At 41.2% G+C, this 21,290-nt stretch overlaps 2 protein-coding genes across 3 annotated transcripts; both read left to right on the plus strand.

Moving 5' to 3' along the window:
* Positions 1–45: 45 nt before the first annotated feature.
* espnla (espin like a) lies at positions 46–11,634 on the plus strand. The gene is made up of 8 exons (XM_028587966.1): positions 46–904; positions 1,686–1,876; positions 4,694–4,901; positions 4,989–5,171; positions 5,309–5,440; positions 10,852–11,013; positions 11,116–11,260; positions 11,400–11,634. The coding sequence occupies exons 1-8, from the start codon at positions 611–613 to the stop codon at positions 11,621–11,623; spliced, it is 1,539 nt and encodes a 512-aa protein (XP_028443767.1). The 5' UTR covers positions 46–610; the 3' UTR covers positions 11,624–11,634.
* Positions 11,633–21,196, plus strand: klhl30 (kelch-like family member 30). 2 transcript variants are annotated; one of them, XM_028587965.1, is made up of 8 exons: positions 15,701–16,719; positions 17,442–18,286; positions 18,373–18,571; positions 19,131–19,217; positions 19,364–19,519; positions 19,818–20,006; positions 20,447–20,592; positions 20,693–21,196. In XM_028587965.1, exons 2-8 carry the CDS (start codon positions 17,516–17,518, stop codon positions 20,939–20,941), a joined length of 1,797 nt encoding a protein of 598 aa, XP_028443766.1. In that variant the 5' UTR covers positions 15,701–16,719; positions 17,442–17,515; the 3' UTR covers positions 20,942–21,196. The 2 variants fall into 2 exon arrangements, 1 of the variants encoding a protein (XP_028443766.1); XR_003693396.1 differs by lacking the exons at positions 18,373–18,571; positions 19,131–19,217; positions 19,364–19,519; ... (1 more) ...; positions 20,447–20,592; positions 20,693–21,196 and adding exons at positions 11,633–11,806; positions 12,486–13,444 and having other exon boundaries at positions 15,164–16,719; positions 17,567–17,651.
* Positions 21,197–21,290: the final 94 nt, after the last annotated feature.

Consider the following 21,290-nt stretch of genomic DNA (forward strand, 5'->3'; position numbering starts at 1 on the left):
CATCACGTCATGTAAGTAGCTAATCAGCTAATTGGAGTCGGGGCAACGTGTGAGCATTATTGAAATAAAATATTAAGATACACTTTTAATATTTTTTCACTAATTAGCTATAAAATATTTCTAGATTATAATCTTGCAAATTGATAATCTGTTAGTCATCCCCACTGAGATGAATTTTTAAAATAGTTGTAAAAAAACAAACAACACTCACTGTAATCCACCGTGCCTTGGCTCGGACTTCTCCCATTACTTAAGTTTCCGTGCTGCATCAGTTCCCCCATCTCCAGTGAAGCGTTGGTGCGTGTGCCAGCATATGGTCACTGCCACACAAAGGAGAGCAGGAGGCCACAAGTTCTGCGCCTCCACCCGTCTTTCATTACCTTTCTATCTCACTGGCTCTGACCCCCTCCTCTCTCCCCAATAGCCATGCAGGCCAGCTGGCCGCCGCTCAGGTGTCATTTTCCTGGCTCGGGAAGAGGCAATGAGTGCATGAGTTTTTGTTATTGAATGAGAGTTGAGCATGAACGAGAAAGAGATGGTACCCTGGTGGGAGCCAAAGAGCTCCAGGGAGCTTGTTCTGTGTGCCATAACCTACTCATAGCAGCCCGGGATGGTGCTTCATCGGGCCATCCAGGCTGCTCGAGCAGGGGATCTTGCAAACTTGAGGGAGCTGGCATCTTCTGGTTACATCTCATCTGCCATCACTGATGGTCAAGGTGCAGGCCCAGTGCACCACGCGGCAAGGTGTGGACGCCTGGAGTGCCTGCAGTTTCTGGTGAGCGAGTTGGGGCTGGCAGCTGATGCCCGGGCCTTGAACAGGGCCACACCAGCACATGATGCAGCAGCTACAGGCCACATCCGGGAGCTGCAATGGCTGGTAGACGTGGGAGGCTGCAACATTGAGGTAAATGAATCCACTGTGAAGAAGAAAAACCTACCCTGAGAGCTCAAATGCCTTGGAGAAATGCCACATGTCCAGTTTTCCTGGTAATTTCTACTGACTCCATGGTGTGTGAGTCTAAATTCAGGCGATGGCTTTAGATGGTCATCTAACTGATCCCAGAGTATAGTTACATCACTGCAGCTGTAAAGGTACTGTACACCAGCTGATTACATCATATGGTATTGACTTACTGGGTATCCATTAGTATTATATAGCAAATGTAATTACGTCCAGATGCTTGAGGGGAGCTCTCTCTGAACTTAGCTATTAGTATCGAGTCAAGTCTACATACATCTCTGTTTCTCAAAATTATACATGCCCATTTCCACTGAATTTACAGAATCCTTAAAGAAAATGTGTAAAATGTTTCATCTTATGGTTTTTTATTGATTATTAATTGAGACCCCCAAATATCTTAATTGTTGGTACTCACAAGAATCCCTACGGTATATCCTTTGGTAAATAAATATACCTGTTTTGTATCTTGCACTATCAGTGGCCGGGGTGGCCATATATTTAGAGGTTTATGCCTCGACGCAGAGGTCCAGGGTTTCCAAAAATGAAAAGGCGGAAAAGCCCAAAAAATAATCATAAAAAAAACCTATCTTGCACTGTCTTTTGTACATATCAGTAATGAAACTCCTTTGACGTAACTTGATAATCAAGTGTTTATTCCAATAACCCTTCACAGTAGAGGAGTTGAATTAGTCTAAATCAAGCTTCATCTTCATCATGTTTCCAGGATAGGGATGCTGCTGGTGCCACTGTCCTCCACCTGGCAGCCCGGTTTGGGTGTGTGGAGGTCATTAAGTGGCTGCTATCTGTTGGAGGAGTGGCCGAGGTGGAGACAAACTGTGGAGCTGTACCTGCTCACTATGCTGCAGCCAACGGGGACCTCACCTGTTTAAAATTACTTCTTCAACAGGCACCTGGGTGAGTTCACAGCAATCACTGATTGTTCTTTGAAATATGGCGGAGGTCACACCTGAATACAGTAGTGTCCCGCCCCAGTAAATGTGGGTGTTTGTCAGAGACTGTTAAAACTATATTATTAACAAACTATTATTTGAACAAAGGCTAAACAAGAACTCTGGGAAGTTCAACAAATGTAACTTAAAATTGAAGAAAAGAAGCCTACTGTCCCACTATTAGAGACCAGCGACTGGCCATTTACTCGATCAGCCTAGCAACTGGAACCTACCATTTGCTCAGGTTACTACAAGGTCAGCTAGAATGATAAGAAAAAAATCATAAAGCTTAGAGTGGTTCCCAAAATGTTTTATCTGATGTAGTTTGCATTGGTACTATATAACACACCAGGAGTGGAATAATTCATCCATAGATATAGCTTCATCTAATTCATCCATTTATCCAGTTCTCTTATCCAGCTTTATCTATTCCAACTATTTCTCCAGCTTAGCTAGATTTAAATAAAAAACATATTTATCGAGTACTTGTAGCTAACTATTTAAATTTATTTTATCTATTACTTTTAGCAACTTATTTCAACGCTTTATATATTACTTTTAGCTAAGCTACATCAGCTGTTTATCCAACATTACATTCAGCCAACTACTTATTTATTACTCTTTAGTTAAAGGTGCAATATGTAATACTGACAGCTAGTGTTTAAAATAGTTAGTGCAGTACAAATTCAAAATACTGGAGAGAGTCGTCTCTTCCCCCCCAGACTCAAAGTTCATGTTGGTTGCCAGGTTGAGACTGCAGCATCAACAACAATGTTGCTAGACGCTAGACTCACATAGCCAGACATTACTCCACAGCACAGCAGAGAAGCTAACGGTAGATGCTAGTCTCACATAGCCAGACATTACTCCACAGCACAGCAGAGAAGCTAACGGTAGATGCTGGCTATACTGACAGTCATGAAAGCTCACACGGAGCTCTGTAAGTGTTTAATGGTCTAATCATCTCAACTGGACTTGTTGGCCTTTATATTGTTGGCTAGTTTAAATTATTATAAAACATGTTTTGTGTGCAAAGATCTTAATGTGTAAAGTAACTAGTAACTGAAGCTGTAACGGATGAATGTAGTGGAGTAAAAAGTCCAATATTTCTCTCTGAAATGTAGCGGAGTAGAAGTAGAAAGTGGCATGAAAAGTAAAGTACAAGTACCTCAACATTTATACTTATGTACAGTACTTGAGTAAATGTACCACCACTGGCTATCATTACTACCTACTGCATATTCACCTATGCGATGGAGTATCATAAAACACATAAATCAGTAGTTGGAGATGCTTATTGTTTGTCGGGTTTTATGTTGTGGCTAAAATACCAATAAAGTCAGTTCAAAACAAAGCAAGCACTCGAGAATCAGTGCATTGATCAACAGAAGAATCATTGTATGGTATTCATACTTGACAAAGATGCAAAGATGGATCATGTGATGTTTTTATTCCCAAAGACTAGGGGCGCATGATATATCGACTCAATATTGTTATCGCAATATCACGTTGCACAATATTAATTTGAAAATGTAGCGATAAGTATGCAGTATTTTGTATATTTTGCGGAGCGCTGCGTCTTATCCGTTGGCAGTGTGGCTTAGCTGTGTTTGATTTAGAGCTTGAAATGCTGTAATTATCCTGTTTCATTGGCCAGTGACGGTGCCACGTGCACATGTTAGTGCACGTCAGTGCACCGGTCCACTACGTGACAAACCCTATGGAGCGTACCACGTGTGGGCATATTTCAACAGAGTGACAGTGTGAGTGAAGAAATAGACAACAAAACGGAACCAATCAGAGAAGAGAAAGAAAAGTTGTGTCCTGTTCTCTTTATTTATATATTTTTATACTGTCCAACCAGTAGAACATGTCCTGTTCTCTTTATTTATATATTTTACACTGTCCAACCAGTAGAACATGTCCTCTTCTATAGACATGGTCCTTATTTATGTATTCATGTTGGACCAATCCAATATGACAGTCAGTTGAAATAAACCTTGTGTTGTATTTGTTATGAATCTATTTTGATGCATTTTCCTGTAAGTTTTGTAATTTTACATATGTTTAAAAATATTGAAATTAATATCGATATCGCAATATCACATTTTGTCAATATCGTGCAACCCTACCAGAGACTCCGATCCACAGACAGGTTCCTAATGTGCTCTGTGTCTGTTAATGTTGTCTACAAATACTACTAATAACAATACATAGCACTGCATTTTAAAGTTTTTCCACATGTTACACTCATCAGGTGCCTTTATTCGTGTCGCTTATTATGATTTTACAATACTGGGCTTTTTGCTGATATTCAGTATTCAGTCATTTTGTTCAACATTTCACGCAATACCAATGCCAGTAAAAACCAAAGAACAATTAAGATATAGTATATTTCATTGCTTTACCAGCATGTGTTTGGTGATGAGTTTTGGTGAGAACTGTTAAGCTTGTTGCTGATGTAGAGGTCTAAAAACACTTGTACTGTATGTACTTGTCCTCATACTTACATACTTTGCTATTTGAAACATTTTGAAAACCATTTTATCTCTGTTTTGTGTATCCTTGAAGGCTTCTTTGTAGAATTCTGAATGTCACACTCAACACACTCAACTAAATAGAAGCCTGTTATGGCTAAAATAACCCAAAACATATATCGGTCCACGTGTTTTTGTAACATCATAAATCATCTACATATTAAATTGGTGCTTTGTATCAGGCAGAATTTATGATATTGGTCCCACTACTGACAACATGTTTTAAAGCATTTCATGGCTGATAGTAACTCCCTGTTGGACTACGGATGTGTGGACCAGCAGACTGTCACCGGCGCTACCCTGCTCTATCTGGCCTGCCAGGGGGGCCACCTGCATGTAGTCCAGTACCTTGTGAACGAGTGCGGTGCTGATGTCCACCTGAGGGCCCACGATGGCATGACCTGCCTGCATGCTGCTGCTCACATGGGCCACCAAGCTGTGGTGCTGTGGCTGGTCAGTAGAGAAGCACAACAACGTGTTTCCTAGATATAGTTTATGTTTTTTTCACCACGTTGATGTTTTTTCATTAACCCCGAATAGGTGACCACTACTGGCGTCAGCTTGTCCTGCCAGGACAGAGATGGAGCGACTGCTCTGCACTTTGCTGCCAGCAGAGGGCATTGTTGTATCTTGGAGAGGCTGCTTCTCATGGGGTCAAAGGTCATCAAGGATTACTGGGGAGGGACACCACTTCATGATGCTGCAGAGAATGGAGAGCTGGAGGTTGGACGCAACTGTTTTCTTTAGTTTTTTTGTTGTTGTTATAGTTTTTGTCTTATATTTTCTCAATAAACTAAACTGTTTTTCATAAAGCAATGTTTTATACATATTGCTATGTCTTGGTCAATTTTTTCTTTCAGTGCTGTAAAATCCTGTTGGCCAATCAAGCCAACCCTTCAGATCGTGATGTTGATGGCTTCACAGCAGCCGACTTAGCAGAGTACAATGGACACCATGAATGTGCCAGATATCTCTGTGCTTTGCAGAAAAATGTAAGCTTTCTCACTCTCACCTACAGAATATTTTATTTAACACATTTTCCTGCTTTGTGTCCTCTTTTTGTGTCAGCACTGTCCAGCTGTTTACTTTGGCATGAAAATCAAAGCTAGTTTGGGATGTGCGGTCAACAGCAGACATCTGGAAGATCTTGGAACCTCGGTGAATCATTTTCTTAATTTGCGACATGTTTTTCATGCAGGTCAGGCCTGTCCTTCTCCAGCGCTGTTGTCTTCCACTCCGCCTGATTGCTATGCTCTCAGTTTAAGAGGACTAAGAAAGTGGAGGATGATTGTCTTTGTGTTTAATAGGGCATTACAAGTGATGGTGCCGTGACTGCTGGAGGAGATTCTTATGTTCTCCGTTTGCCAGCGAGGACACTTTTGTTTTGTGCAGGGAGCACAACACTCCTTAATGTGATTGATGAATATTTTAGTGTTAGCACATTGTTTATGCTGGTGTTGCCTGTTCAAGTCAGGGGTCAATGCAGTAAAAAAACTGGCCTGCATTTAACTCAAACAGTCAGTGTGCTGTGTCCAGCCTGTTTATATCTTGATTTATTTGTTTTTCTTTTAAATAGCTACATAATAATTAGGTTTAGAGGATTACAGTTGATACAGAAATCTGAGCTTGTGGAGTTGATTTTAAATAGGAAACAGATTATACCGTTAATTAAAAAAGCCTATGGAGACCACTCTGTCGGCCGACCTGTTGAACCTTAAAGCCTCACAGCTGTCCACCTGCAGCCTCTCCTTGTTTCTGCCCATCACACTCCACTTGCCGCCTATAGCGCGCACTACACAGCGATGTACACGGAGTAACGAAGGCTGTCGGCCAAAAGAAGCCATGAATAAGTCAGCAGAGAAGAGCAGCACTCATACATAAAGAGGATGATGATAGGGAGCCAGCGAGGCGTGGCTGCTGAGCTCTCCTCTCCCATCAACAATGGGGAGCTAGTTAGTGCAGGGGCCGCTGCAACGTCGAACGCAGCCGGAGCCGCAGCCAGCTAAGGGCCTATCAGTTACCCCTCTCCAGCGGCTCAGGTGGAGGGCCCGTGGGCTGAGCCCGTTATGAGATCCACAAGCTTAAGTTTCAGCGTTTTCACCATTCTGATGCCTGGAACCGGCAACTCTATCCCTCTGTGGACTCGGAGAGCAGGATGTCATTGGCTTCAAACAAACGTTTGATTGTGTGTCGTGTTTTTTTCCAGGGATTTGGAAGTGCTATGATTGTCACCTTTGGATACTGTGTAATGTCGGTAATGACAGAATGTTGTATTTGGTTTCTTGGCAGCGTATTAATTGGACACACAGATGGAGGCTTGATGTGAACAAAGAGGTCATCTGATAGAGAACCTCAAATAGCCTTTTTATGATTTAAATCCTCATAATATTTGGAAAACAAACGTAATGAAATGCTTTGAAACCTACCGGAGATGAGCTGTACAAGTAGACGTGCGTTAATTACATTTGTGGTGGTGTTTTAAGTTTGTAAAGTGCTGCGGAGATCACAGGTTTCATTGGTTCTAAAGTGTCAGTCAGATAATCTCATTTCCGAGCAGCAAGCTAAATGGATTGGGACATTGAGCAGGGTGAGCTGTGTATTTGGCCTCTTTGCATGTTTGGATCGCTCACAGCGAGGTCAGACTTGTTCAGCGCTGTCAACCGCTCTTCCTCTTCTCGCATCTCAGGAACAGCTGCAATCAAATAAACAGTGTGTGGCGTGAGGTTTACTTCATACACATTTGAGGCTTTTGTTCTCCATTCACAGCCATCAGACCCAACATACTGTTGTTTGAGAATGGTATTTTTAGACAGAGGAAACACTTTGCCGTCTAATTCATCACTGTGTTTTTGTTTTTGTCGACATTTCCACTTTGTTTTTTTTGCAATGAGAAACAAAACACATGCTTTAATGGCTTTTATTTTTAATATTTAGAAATTATTTTATCAACATTATCACCAGAGAGCATCTGATAGACTCATTGTGTTCTTTATTTTGTCAGAGATAAAATAATCTGATGAGTTGATTTGTCTCAAATAATCTGATGAGTTAATTTGTCTCAAATAATCTGGCTGCATCCCAGCTGCATGTGTATCACAGATGGGGAGATATTTTACAGAACTATAAAATCTAGATCCTATCCCCATATACCTTGTAATACTCTCTACACACATTTTCTATTTTGAAAAGTCTTTGAATGCCAAGGTGTTAAAATCTAGATATAATTGTAGAGCTGCAATAATTAATCCATTAATCGAGTAGTGGGTTGACAGAAAATTAATTTGCAACTATTTTAATAATCGTTTTACATTTTTCTAAAGCTTAAATGCCAAAAAAATCACTGTTCATAGCTTCTCAGGTGTGAATATTTGCTGATTTTCTTTATGCTGTCTTCTACAACATTAAACATTAAATGTTGGTCGGACAAAACTACCTATATTAATAGGTGTAGTTGGGTTTCAGTATGGTCATCTTTCACTATTATTTGACTTTTAAAGACCCTACATGGCCATCTTTTTGTTGTTTTTAAATTGCATCGGTTTTATCATAGTCCTAAAATCTTCTGTTTGTTGTTGTCAGCTTTTTCACATTAACAATCAAACTAACAATCAATCTATTTAAGCTTTTGCTGTCACATTGTGTTTCTACTGTCACAGTTTACAAACCATCTCAAGTAGATTTGTACCCCCACCCTCACAAAAAAGCTTGATGAATTAACTCCTCTGTTCAATTGTCCCAAGTGGAAAAAAATGTCTGAACGCGCATGGATAAAATGTCTCTTTAACAGCTGCTTTGACAAGTCTTCCGCTGATACTTCCCTTCGTGCAACAACATGGCCATTGGTTTGTCCAGTGACACTACCGGCCACCCTATCCTATCCCTTAATTATTAACCACATTCTCCGATCAGAGTTTATTGTTTATTGCCTGGCGACCCTTGGCTACTGGCAGAGATGCTGATGATGGTGTCAAACAAGTGGTTGGTGATCTTAAGATAGTGTCACATCCTCGTCACGGAGCGACCGCTCCAGATACCTGGGTGCACGAGTCGTTGCCTCCGGAGTTTCTCCGTTCAGTCGTACCAGAGTGCACAGATCAAGGTTAGTAGGTTTTAGCTTGGTTTATAGATCATTTCCACTAGAGTTTGTACTGTCTGTGCTGCTTTTGCTTGTTTTTATTCCTCTTCATGCTTTATTACATTACATTATTTTTCTTTGAGCATTTGTTCATAAGTGACATGACATGCTGAATAATTAGTTATGTATAATGAAAGGAAAGTTTTGTAAGTTGTTAAGCCCTAGCTAACAGATGTTTTGGCAATGTTTAACCTATTTTCTGATCAGTTGTGGCCTCTTACGGTTAGGCATGACTAATATTCCAGGCACATGACCTTACTATGGTACTGTATGTTGTCATTGTTGATTTGTTTTTCAAATTAGACATGATTTTTCTTTCTTTTTTGAATCCTGCACTGTTTCTAGATATAGTTTTCTGATCCAGTAGCTGTTAACAATATTCCATTATGAAGTAGATCAATATTGTCATTTGTCTTCTTTAGCTAAGCTACAGCAGGTGCAAAAAAGCTGTAAAAGTTGGCAAAAACATTGTGCACGTCAGTAGTTAGCCTCTCAAGCATTTACCTCCTTGCGGGAAACCTGAGAGTATTTTAACATGTGAGTGGACATGTATTTACACTATAGTGTTCTGTGTATAATGTTCACCCGCTGTATACATTCCACATTGCAATTTATCACCAAGAAGGTGAATATTTCATGTGGAAGCAGGTTGTTTTAATGATTGACTCCAGAATTACAAGACATGTTTTTAAATACACATGGTGTTCTGAAATGCTTAAACGCTCTCGTGGCTCGACCCACAGAGACCACAGATTACTGGTGCGCCATGTCCGACAATGAGGCAGCACTGAGTAGCTGTTTTTTAACTCTTGGCTCCTAATCTGCAGGGATCGGGGCTCTTTGTGGTCTTTGATAGAGGGAGAGTAAATCCAGGCCAAAACAGGGCTAGGCTAACTACAGTATATCTGCGTGGCAATTGTGATGTGGTGCTGATGAAAACCAAATGCTCTCTGGCCACTGGGTCTAATTAAACATACACACGGACCGGTTCATCATAGCTTTTAGGACACTGAACTGTTACGAGAAGGGTCACAAAGGAATCAGGCTCCCCCTCCCCTTTTCCCAGCCCCATAGTTTATCTATTTATGGATTGCACAACTTCGGGGAAGTTAATTCCTCCGCCCGAACAGTGTCACAGCATATTTCGTGCTGTTGGACATCAAAGTGCTGTGTGAGAGGAAATGGCAAGGACCACCTCACGGACACAAAGCACAACAGCATGCAGCAGCATATTAGGGCTGCCTTTGATGTTTTGGTTACTAATAATGTCCTTGGAGAGCTGAATTTGATATGCATTCTGCATGGAGTGCATTAGAACAATGCAGGTTCATTAAAGGGGATCTAAATGTTTCCATACATCCTCCCTAGAGTGGTGTGAAAGGCTGCCAATTATTCAAGGTTGCTTACTATTCCATGCGCTTGTTTAGTTCTTTTGTCTTTCATAGTGCATGTCTTCAGGCTTTAAAATGTTTTGATGTGTTTGTTTCATACTAGAATGTTTAATTAATTTCATTTAACCTATTTCTTACAATTCCTTACCGAAGTTTAAAAAAAATGGTTTCACCGACATAATGTACAGTAGATAAAAAAACAAAACAAAGCTAATAACTCTTACTTCCATGCTTAGCCTAATACAGTATACTTCACTCCCTTTACACCTACATGTCATACTGACCTGTAGAAATCAATCCAAATAAATCTATATAATATAGGAATAATAGTGTGATTGACTACACTGCCTAAATCTACACTTCTATCTCCCACAATCTGTAAATGCTCTATTTCTGCCTTATACTGTATGTTCCTACCTTTGGACAGAACTAAATACATATTTTATTCCTTTACATGTACCTGTTAATATTGTGACATTGACAACAAATAAAAAAGGAAATAACCTCCCTCAGGTCATTTATTTCCTGTAAAACAATACAAATATTATAAATATATATTTTGTGAACGGTAGAACTAAAAGTCCAGACTAATAGCTTTTTGTGTAAGGATGTAAGGTGTTCAGAAAGTAAAAAGTTCAGTTGTCCAAAAACAATATCTATACATCTGTTTCTGTTGTGTGTTGGCTCATTCACTGTGTGACAACATGCAGAGGGACACAACATTTGACTCAATCAGCATGGACCGTTTGTTACCTGCTGTTTGATAAAGGCAGACAACAGAAGCAAAGGCGTTTGTGATGTGGAGGTGTATGGATCACAAAACAGAGTTTTTGTCACATTTCATAATATTGGGTCTTTGTAACGGTGATGTTTGCAGACAGCCTTCGCAGATAATCCCATCGAAGTAATTGCTCCAGTGGAAGAAGTGAAGATCAAGCCGGCTGTGTTGTTGCAGTGCAGCAGGGAGGACTACTACGGCTGCCTGAGCGACACATGCACGGACACTTACGACAGTAAGCCAACCATGGATAGTTTAAAGGTAAATGCTGAGTTCACTTTTTCACCACGTTTTCCATTCTTCACAATTCACCTATACAACCCAAAGCAACCGGGCCATGTCTCTTTTTTTTGTCCAAACTAGCAACCTGAGAGTGAGGATTCCCCGCAGGCGAGGTACCCTCAGCCCCCTCCTGCACCTCCTTTACCTTGTGCTTCATCCACACCTGCCCAGCCGGAGAAAACAACCGCTGTCCACAGAATAGAGAAGATTCAAATTGCGACATCTGGTGAGAAAACCAGTTCTGTTTATCTTATTCAATCTTAACTTAATCATTCTATTTACTAAAACTGTGTATTATTGTTAGTATCACTATGTAATGGTTACATTAAAGTGAGTAAGACAGACACTTCTGATTTGTATTTCAGTTATTAAAGGTTTCAATCAGCCCAAGGCCGCTGGGAGTGAGATAACTCTCTCTGCTGATAAGACGATGTTTCCTGATGCAAACCTCCTGGGTGAAAGAAAACTTCTTGGCAACATGACTTCCATTAAATCCTTTAAACAATCAGGATTATCAGCAGTTTTCCCTGGACAAGCAGTAAGTGCAGTAAGCCTTCCCAGTTTGTACATCCTTCCTTTCTTTAGCTAAAATGCCGTGTCTGTGCAGAACAAGATGGTGGTCCTGCCCACTGAGGAGGCCAACCTGTCGGACATCGACTACCTGGTGCCCACTCATGATGAGAGAGGCTGCCCCATTGCTGAGTGGAAGAGGCAAGTCATGGTGAGACAGCTGCAGGCCAGGCTGATGGATGAGGAGGATCAGAGGAGGAAGGTAATATATCTCCATTGATTGAACAGGGTTAAAGTATTAATGCACTTACATTTATACATTCATCTCAATGTTACGGAGCACAGGTTCGGGGAATGTCATAATCACAGTTTTAGCTACATCATTGTAGTCTAGAAAACATTCAATGTGAATCGTTTGAGTCCAGCAGATACTGCTCACTGTACATGTTTGATTAATCAAGAGAAATGTGGAGAGGGTTTACATAATCATGTTACGATGGTAGAAAAAAAATCAGCCAAAAAGGTTTGTCAATTAATCGATAACTATTTTGATAATTGATAGTTTGCAGCCCTAGAAAAGTCAGTTAGACTGTATGTTGACCAGCCTACTTAAAATCTCATTCTAAACAAATGACCAGACCACTATGAGCAAAACGTAAATTGTGGTCTGATTTGGTGATACTATTCTAAATCTGCATTACTGACAAAAAATTTAAAACACTTGGAAATTCTATCATCATTTAATTTTAATTGCATATAACTAATCACTGAACACATAACACATTGCTAGTCAAGTCATATTTTTGAGGTTTGGATCGGCAGTTTTACTGTATCATTACTTTTTCCCTCTCACGCCAAAGCCATTTGAAATGTTAAAAAAAAAACTTTGAATATGACATCCTTCATGTTTATCTGCCTGCTGTTTGCCTCTTCTCTTATAGGAAAATGGGAACCGATATGCCAAAGTCAGCTGGAGGTACTCCCAAGCCCACAATGCTATCCTGGGGCCCTCTGGTGAGCTGCTGACTGAGGATGACCTCATCTATTTGGAGCAGCAGATTGCCAACGTCTCCATGCAGAGGAACTGTGAGGGCTACGAGCTGGAGCTCGCTCGCCTAGCCGAGGAGCTCAGGCACATCCTGCCAGCCCCCATAGTGAACATCACCGTGAACACACAGTTCAGAAACTTCTCTAGTCACGTTCCCCTACCTGTGTGGTGCGGCCGCATCTCAGGCATCGTAAAGAGCATGTCTCTGCTCATGACCAACCTGACAGACCAGCCCTACTGCAAGATGCCCAACACCGACCTGATCACCGTGTTCTCTCAGACACCAGACAGACAGAACTCCACCAGGGTACGCAGGGAGAGCATAGAGGATGAAATCCATCAGTTTGGGGTGTCTGTGAGGACTTTGAAGTCTAATTTTGAGACACAGAACTTACCTTTATCAGATGAGGTGGCGGGGGCGGTAGTGTTAAGTTCTTCCCCACAGTTTGAGGCCTCAGAGTCAGACAAACAGCCTAATGTCTTGAGTCCGGCCCCAGAGACAAACCAGAACCGTGACTCCGGCATTGACCACGATGAAAATGTTACAGGTGTTGTAGAGTCCACCAGCCTTAGAAAGGAGCGTATAGTCGTGCTGTTCTTAGGCCACTGGAAGAAATCGGCCTACACTGTGACACTGAAGAGCAAGGATGCAGCAGAGAGGAAGATGAGTGGTGGAAACCAGGGGATGAGTGACAAATCTGGGTCAGGTCGCAGGGGCAGCGTGGAGAGCGCCCAGTCGAAGATGATGAACAGTTCTCTGGGACACTTCTTCAAGCAGAGAAGTGCCGTCAACAAGATGCTGGGGAACTGGAGGAGCATGATCTCCAGTGTCCCGTCCAGACAGATACGCAGGTAGGGCTGCATGACTTCTTATAACCTACCATTGTCTGTGATAACCTTTAACCTTTTGGTACATGATACTGGTTGAGACCAAAACTACTACTACTACGACTGAGCTGGTATTGAACAGGTCTTCCTTGCATATAAAATCCATACATTTTAAAATATTGTTAATTAAAGCTATAGTGTGTAGTTTCTGTCTCCCCCATGGGGAATTCTAAATAATGACAACAAAACTGTCGGCACATTCACATGACGCATGCCTTCGGTGATCATGCACCACCCCCACCTCGCCTCCACACAGTTGCTGGTAGCGTTTAACCCGTCAAATCAAGGAGGATACGAAGGAGTAAAAAAAACACGATGGACTCTTTAGAAGAGGTAGTTATTTTGTCATTTTTATGTCCTCTTCGTCTCCCAAGCTGAACACTGCTGTTGTCCTACTTCAGCGGTGACGTAAAACACATCACTCGAGTAGCTGCACGCACCAGTTCTGTCAGTCAACTAAGTGTTTAATGGTCTAATCATCTCAGCTGGACTTGTAGGCCATTATATTGTTGGTTAGTTTAGTTTAAAACATCAGATTTTATAATCTACGTGTGTGTGCAGAAATCTTAATATGTAAAGTAACTAGTAACTAAAGCTGTAACAGATAAATGTAGTGGAGTAAAAAGTCCAATATTTCTCTCTGAAATGTAGCGGAGTAGAAGTAGAAAGTGGCATGAAAGGAAAAGACTCAAGTAAAGTACAAGTACCTCAACATTTGGACTGAAGTACAGTAGTTGAGTAATTGTACTTAGTTACATTCCACCATTTCTAACATGTTTGCCATATCAACTTCAAGAGCTTATAAATCAGCTTTTTAGCTTGAGTTACTTTGCCCCAAGTGGTCAACAAAAAGGATTAAGGACTATTTCAGTTTCAGTTAAAATTAAAAAATTGCTTAAAGTAATAATCTCAACTATTTTAATATAAATAAATGTCTGTTAAGTCACTATCTATAGCTGAATAAGCTAACCCAGTGGTGATAACTTTAAATGTCCACGATCCAACTTAAAAAGTATCCAGTGAACAGCATAAAGATCTGGTTTGGAATGCTGTCTGAAATTATTAGTTGATCAATCCATTAGTAGCCTGACAGAAAATGAATTCACAATTTAAAATATCAATTAATCATTGATGTCATTCAGCAAAACAAATGCCAAATATTTGATGGTTAAGTTTATAATCTTTAGTGTCAGCCATGTCTCGCATTGTCAGACCTTCCTCCACAACGTTACGGAAGAAGGTCTGACAATTCCATACAGCATTCCAGGATGAAAGAGAAACATGCTCTGGTTTATTGGCATTTCTTTAAACCAATCACAATCATCTTGGGCGGTGCTAAGCTCCGGACGGAGCCACGGTGCCTCTGCTAAACAGTCTCAGGAAGGAACTGGTTTTAGTGGAACATGTGGACGTTCAAAAGTAGTTTTAGTCATGCAACAGGATCTCTGGATTTACCCTGCAGAGATCTGAGGAGCAGTTAACCATAGTCCTCATAAATCCACCGGAGGTTAGAGCGCCAACACAAAGAAAGAGGAAGGAGACGGACATCCGGCCGAAAAGAGGGACATCCGGCGGAATTTCCGGTCGGCACCGGAGCAGTCCCGGAAGTTGAACCTTGTGCATATAGACTAGTGTCGGACTAGTGTTAATACATCTTGAATAACCATTCAGTGTTATCCACAGGCTCCACAGGCAGCAGGCCCTCTACTCCCCAGAGCAGTTCCTACCTCGTCTGGACGGCATGCCGGTGGAGTACGACAACCTGACCCTGGATCTCTTCATGCTGGGCTACTTTCACATGCTGGAGTTGGAGTTGCCTGTGGACGAACGCAAAATGAGACACCTGCTGTGCTTTGAGGTGTTTGACCACGTGGGGAGCTTTCCCTGGGAGCTGGTCAGGGACTTCCATAAGGCTGTCGTACAGGACATCGAGGCCGGGAACCGCGAGTGGAAGGACGGCTTTGAGGACATTAAAGTGAAGTTCTTTGGAAACACTGTGAGTCCGTCTGAAAGCACTGTAAAAGTGGTGAAACACATCCTCCCAGAGGTTAGACAGGTCCCTAAGGTCATTGTGCAAACGCCCACGCCTGACGAGGGGGGGCTCCAGACTGGAACTGACATTTCCAGTTTTAGCAATGAAGAAATTTGTAAATACATCGACCGCAGTTTTGCTTTTTGGAAAGAGAAGGAGGCGGAGATATTTGATTTTGAGTAGTTGCTTGTGTCATTTTTTAAATGTTTTTGTATTGTTTAGATTACATTAGGGCTGGATATCAAACCTAAATACTGTTAGTGTTTGAATTGTGAATTGAATTGAAGTGCTGTAATGGTTTATCAAGTACCGAAAAATAGCACTGAATGCTTAGCCAGATTCTCAGCCTTCAGATATTGTGTGATTTGAATTATAATTTTGTAAATTTTATAATGTTTTTCAGTGTGTTAAACCATTCAACTCTAAAGCATTTCAGAAGTTTGGACTTTGTTGTTAAATTAAAAAAAATATATATTTTATGTTTCCATATCGTAATATAAGATATTTAGTAGGTATTTTGGTACTGCTATTCGAACTCAGGTATCAAATTGGTAACAGATGTAAAGCAAATCCAGCCCTATTACAACAGCCAGAGTTCCTTGAGTACCAGTGTGTAGTACTAGTGTGTAGTACTGAGAGTAAACATCTAAACACACCCTAGAATCTTTGATGTGGCAGGAAGAGGCCCAGTTTATTTCATAGATTCCTGTGTAATTTGATTACTTGTAGGGCAGACCTCGATCATTTATTACCTTATTGTATGTGCTCACTGACAATATTTCACTGACATTATATATTTTCATTTCTTACCTATTTGAAGGCACTTTTAATCAAACCTCACATAATTGAACACCTATATAAACATACAGCACTTTGTCCAGCATAGTGGTATTATTAAATAATTGTTGTAACATACAATAAAGGTCGATGCTACGTCATGTATCTCCTTTGCTATCTTCCAAGCCTGTTGAGAATAGTATGTGCCTGTAACAGCAGCTGTGTGTCCATGCTTGTTTTTTGGAATCTGACTTCAGCACAGTGTCACTGTCAGTTCTAAAAATAGCTGAAAGACAGGCAGCCTGTCCCAGTGACATGGCAAAAGCGTTTGGCCATGGTGCCGACTCCATGTTGATCTTACCAGCCGCTCAGCTACAAACTGCTTTTTTACTGGAAGGATGAGCCATTATTTCCATTCTCTGCTTCTGTGGTGAGTTTGTTGTTGGTTACTTATTTAACAGTATTTAGGAAATGTAATCTATTGTGACCTTCAGAGGAGAGTCATACTATAACTGTATATCATACTAATCATGAGCCAAAAGTACTTTGTAGGACTTGTAACAACACAGTGATGCCACGCTTAAAGGTGGAGTCTACAATTCTGGACAAAGATTGTTAATTTTTTAACTCAACACCAAAACAAATGTACCCCTCTCATCAGTGCTCCTTCAGTATGCCATGGCTTTCCCTCTGCCCTGTCCTGTGCATGAGCGCCAATGGAATAGTGTTGTGTAGCTCAGTCCAAGCCACTTTGTTTGTTTCCCATTTACAGAGCCAAGGCTGTGGATAAAAACTGGATTTTTGTTCAATGCACACAGTACAAGACAGAGGATAGAATTTATATAGATAGAATTTGACAAAAGTGTAATGGATTAGATATACAGACGCCACCTTTGAGGAAAAAAAGGTTTTCTATTAAACTTAAAACTCTTTTAGGCCTTTTTATTTGTACCATTGTACAAAAACACACTGTATTTTATTATATATTGTTAAATGAAAGAAATATCTGATCATTTTTAAATCGTTTTGGAGTAAGATTTTGGACTTCATGGTAAAGTTATTGCTGATCTTTTGTGGAAAATAAACATTGTTCAGACACGCTTTTAGAATGATTTCTTCTACATATTAATGTATTTTTTCCTACACTTACAGTTCAGCTTTGAACTCAGTTTTTGAGCATCCCTGCTGAAAGACAATTTGGCTTCCATTTTAAACTGAAGTTGACCATGGTGCGCAATGTGGATGACCTGGACTTCTGCCTGTCCTCCCATCCTCAGAGCATCCTAGAGGGATTGCGCTCCCTCTGCTCTCACCCCAAACTGGTCGATGTAACACTGAGCACTGGCGGTCGGGACTTCCCCTGTCACCGTGGCGTGTTGGCCCTCTGCAGCACGTACTTCCACAGCATGTTCTCAGGGGACTTTGTGGAGAGCATAGCTGCACGTGTGGAGCTTCACAATGTCGATCCTGATATACTCAGCTGCTTGCTGGACTTTGCCTACACAGGCAAACTGACCATCAACCAGAGCAATGTGGAGGGGCTGATCTGCACCTCCAGCCAGCTGCAGTTCCAGACAGTGAGAGCCGTGTGCAGCCGATACCTTCAGCACCAGATTGATGCAACCAACTGTCTGGGAATCCTGGAGTTTGGGGCGATCCATGGCTGCCCTGAGGTGATGGCCAAAGCGTGGGCCTTCCTCTTGGAGAACTTTGAGGCTGTGCAACTAGGTGAGGAGTTTCTACTGTTGGAAAAAGACAGGTTGGTTGCCTGCCTGTCCGACGAAGGACTACAAATCCGGACAGAGTGCACCCGTGTGGAGGCCATACTGAAATGGGTCAGGCACCAGGAGTCTCGGCTCTGCCACCTCCCTGAACTCCTCACCTTGTCCCGTCTCCCTCTGCTCAGCCTGGACTACCTGGCTGACACCCTGCTGAAGGACAGTCTGGTGCAGGCCTCTCCCAGCTGCAGAGAGGCTGTTGAAAAAATTCACAGAGAGGTTAGTGAGTTCATACTCTCTCTTATCTTTGTTTGTACAATCTGAGTAGATTTCCAAAAACAATCATGACTTTTACTTTTTTCTAGAAAATGGATTTGGCACCAGAAAATATAGACAGACTGGACCCTCAGAGTCCACAACCAAACCTGCAAGAGGTGCTGGTGGTAATGGGAGGTCGTTCACTGGATGACTCAGATGATGAAGATGACTCCGATGAAGAGGACAGAGACCCAAGAGTGCAAAGACTGCTGCATAGGAACTGTGCCTTTTACAACACAGTTACAAGTACGACAACAGGTTTTGCACACATCAAAATTTCAAGTTTGTTTAAGTTCAGAATCCATTTCACAACAGTTTAGCTAGATGAGTTATAGGTCGTTAAATGTAGTGTTGACAGAAAAGAAACTCTGCGGGAATGTGGTCTGGATGTGACCAAATTGGATCATCTTTTCAGTTCCTCAAATGAGAGTTTTATTCTGCAAGGCTGGAACTTCAGACGGCATTCATGTCCATGATTTTAATATGAAATGTTAACAAAAACATTGTTGCATCTCATTTTAAGATTTCTGGTTTTATGTTGAGGCATGACAACTCGAGCCACAATGTTGAAAGCTCTGCCAGAATAGTTACATTTTTTAACAGTTTCTTTCCTTTCTGGACCTAACTTTGACTTACAGCGTACTGTCATTTAAATGGTCCTTGAGGACATTTGTGCGTCTTTGCCCAATTTGCCTGGTACTGTATACATTTTTCATTTGGCATACTGTATTTGTAAAAAACATGTATCTCCTTTCTCTCTCTGAATGATGTTTAAACATTAACTCCCTTTTCCTTTTCTCTGCAGAACAGTGGCATGAGCTCCCTAATTTCCCCAACCCTAACAAGTGGGGTTACGCCATGGTCTCCTTGAACAATGATGTGTATGTCACAGGTGAGTGAAGTACATACAACACAGAATCTCTGGGTGCAAAAGGCAAAGAAGTAATGATAAACAGTTTTTTAACAGAACTCATTTCTCTTGTAAGGAATGTAAAACATTGTCAGCCTTTTGACAAAGTGTTCTTGTCTGCCTGACAGGGGGCTCGCGAGGTTCAAATACCAACACCTGGTCCACCACAGAGACCTGGAAGTACATCACAAGAGAGGGGAGGTGGATTACTGTGGCACCCATGCTCCGGCCTCGGACTAACCACACGTCAGCAACGCTCAACGGGGAGATTTACGTCATTGGAGGTAAGAAAAATGAATACAGTCCTGCATGCCTTAAACCTGCAGCACAATGGAAAACTTGAGTAGCTCATCTGCTCTTAATGGCTTACCTCTGGGGTGATAGTTTTTAAGAATTTGCTTGCATTTCTTCTTTTTGGTTGAATAGTTTCAAATATGGTCAGGTTCTAGGAACAGGGCATTTTAGATGTGGGTTTGTGCTGTCATAAACTCAAATCTTTAAATGTAAGTATTTGTATTTGTTTCCATTTATAAGAGCATGATTCATTTCATTTTTAATTCTACTTACATTTCCCTCCTTTAGGTACAACGTCAAATCGCGTTGAAGTTGAGCATTATGACCCTTACAGCGACACCTGGGCCTTGACGTGCCCCGCCCTAAAATATGTGACGAACTTCACAGCCACAGCGTGTCACGGGAAGCTCTATGTGATTGGCTCGTGTGCTATGAAGTACAATGCTTTGGCCATGCAGTGTTACAACCCTGTTATAGGTAAGGATGAGCCAAGCAAACCTCATGCCTAAATCTATATTGGCAAGAGATTTGACACATTAATTACAACAATAAATAAAAAAAATTGTTTTGGAAATGCATTTACAATATTAAATTCAGGGCGTCATTTGTTTCTAAATGACGCCCTGGTTCCCCATCTCTTTTACTTATTTAGTTGAGTGTTAATCATTATTGATCAGTTCTTGATGATAAAGCCGTTTTTTACGCAGCAGTTAAAGGATTTACTTAATAGTATCATCTTAATGTTATCCCACCTATTGTGTTGACTGATAATAAAGCTATTATTTAAATTACCATTCTTTTTTTCTTTATATCCTTTTAACAAGTCTGCAGAACTAAAACATTTAAAATTCAATATGCATATTTGTCTGACTTTTATTCTTCCAAATTCTATGTGTTTACATGTTCTGTTTTTACAGATAGCTGGATCAGCATCTGTTCCCCGTTCCTCCCAAAGTATTTGTCCTCTCCTCGGTCTGTCTGTGTGGATGGAACTATATATCTGCTTGCTGACAATACTAAGAAAGTCTACTCTTATGATCCAGATGCAAACATGTGGCAGAAGGTGGGCTTGCTATATCACTGCTCAATACAGTCATAGTAATACAATTCCTTTTATGAATGCTAATAGCTATAGCTATATGTTGACATGTCCCTCTCTACAGGTCCAGCTTCTCCACATGCTCCATGAGAATGGCGGCCTGGTAACGCTGGACGGGAAGCTGTATGTCACTGGAGGCCATTGGAAGGGTATGGAGGGGGACTACGGTGTGGAAGTGGAGGTTTACAACCGAACAAGCAACACCTGGGAGGTGGAGTGCTTACTGCCGAGACTTTGGTTCTACAGCGGAGTCTGCACCATCTTCCTTGATCCGTCCCAGTGGCCTGAGCTTTTCCCCATAGATTTAACATAATGGCCTCTTGTGCTGATGGGACTAAACTCGAGGTCAAAGAGTTCCCAGAGACATGTTCCTATATCATATAATGGCATGTTTATCCCAGGATGGCATTGTGCCCCAGAATAGTGTGTCACATGATCCTCAGGTATTCCTGCTTGTTTTTTAGGGCCTCAGCAGCTGTTTATGTATTCTTTGTATCATGTGTTTGAGATCTGAATTCCTTCTGCGTTATTGAATGGTACTTCTGAATTATTAAATATTTGCAGAGTATTATTATTATTATTATTATTTGTATATCAATAATCAATCAGTGTATTTGTCATAGAATGAGGTACAATTCCAGTAAAGGGTTTGGATTATTAAT

This window comes from Perca flavescens, chromosome 9 (assembly GCF_004354835.1).
Source record: "Perca flavescens isolate YP-PL-M2 chromosome 9, PFLA_1.0, whole genome shotgun sequence".
NCBI lineage: Eukaryota > Metazoa > Chordata > Actinopteri > Perciformes > Percidae > Perca > Perca flavescens.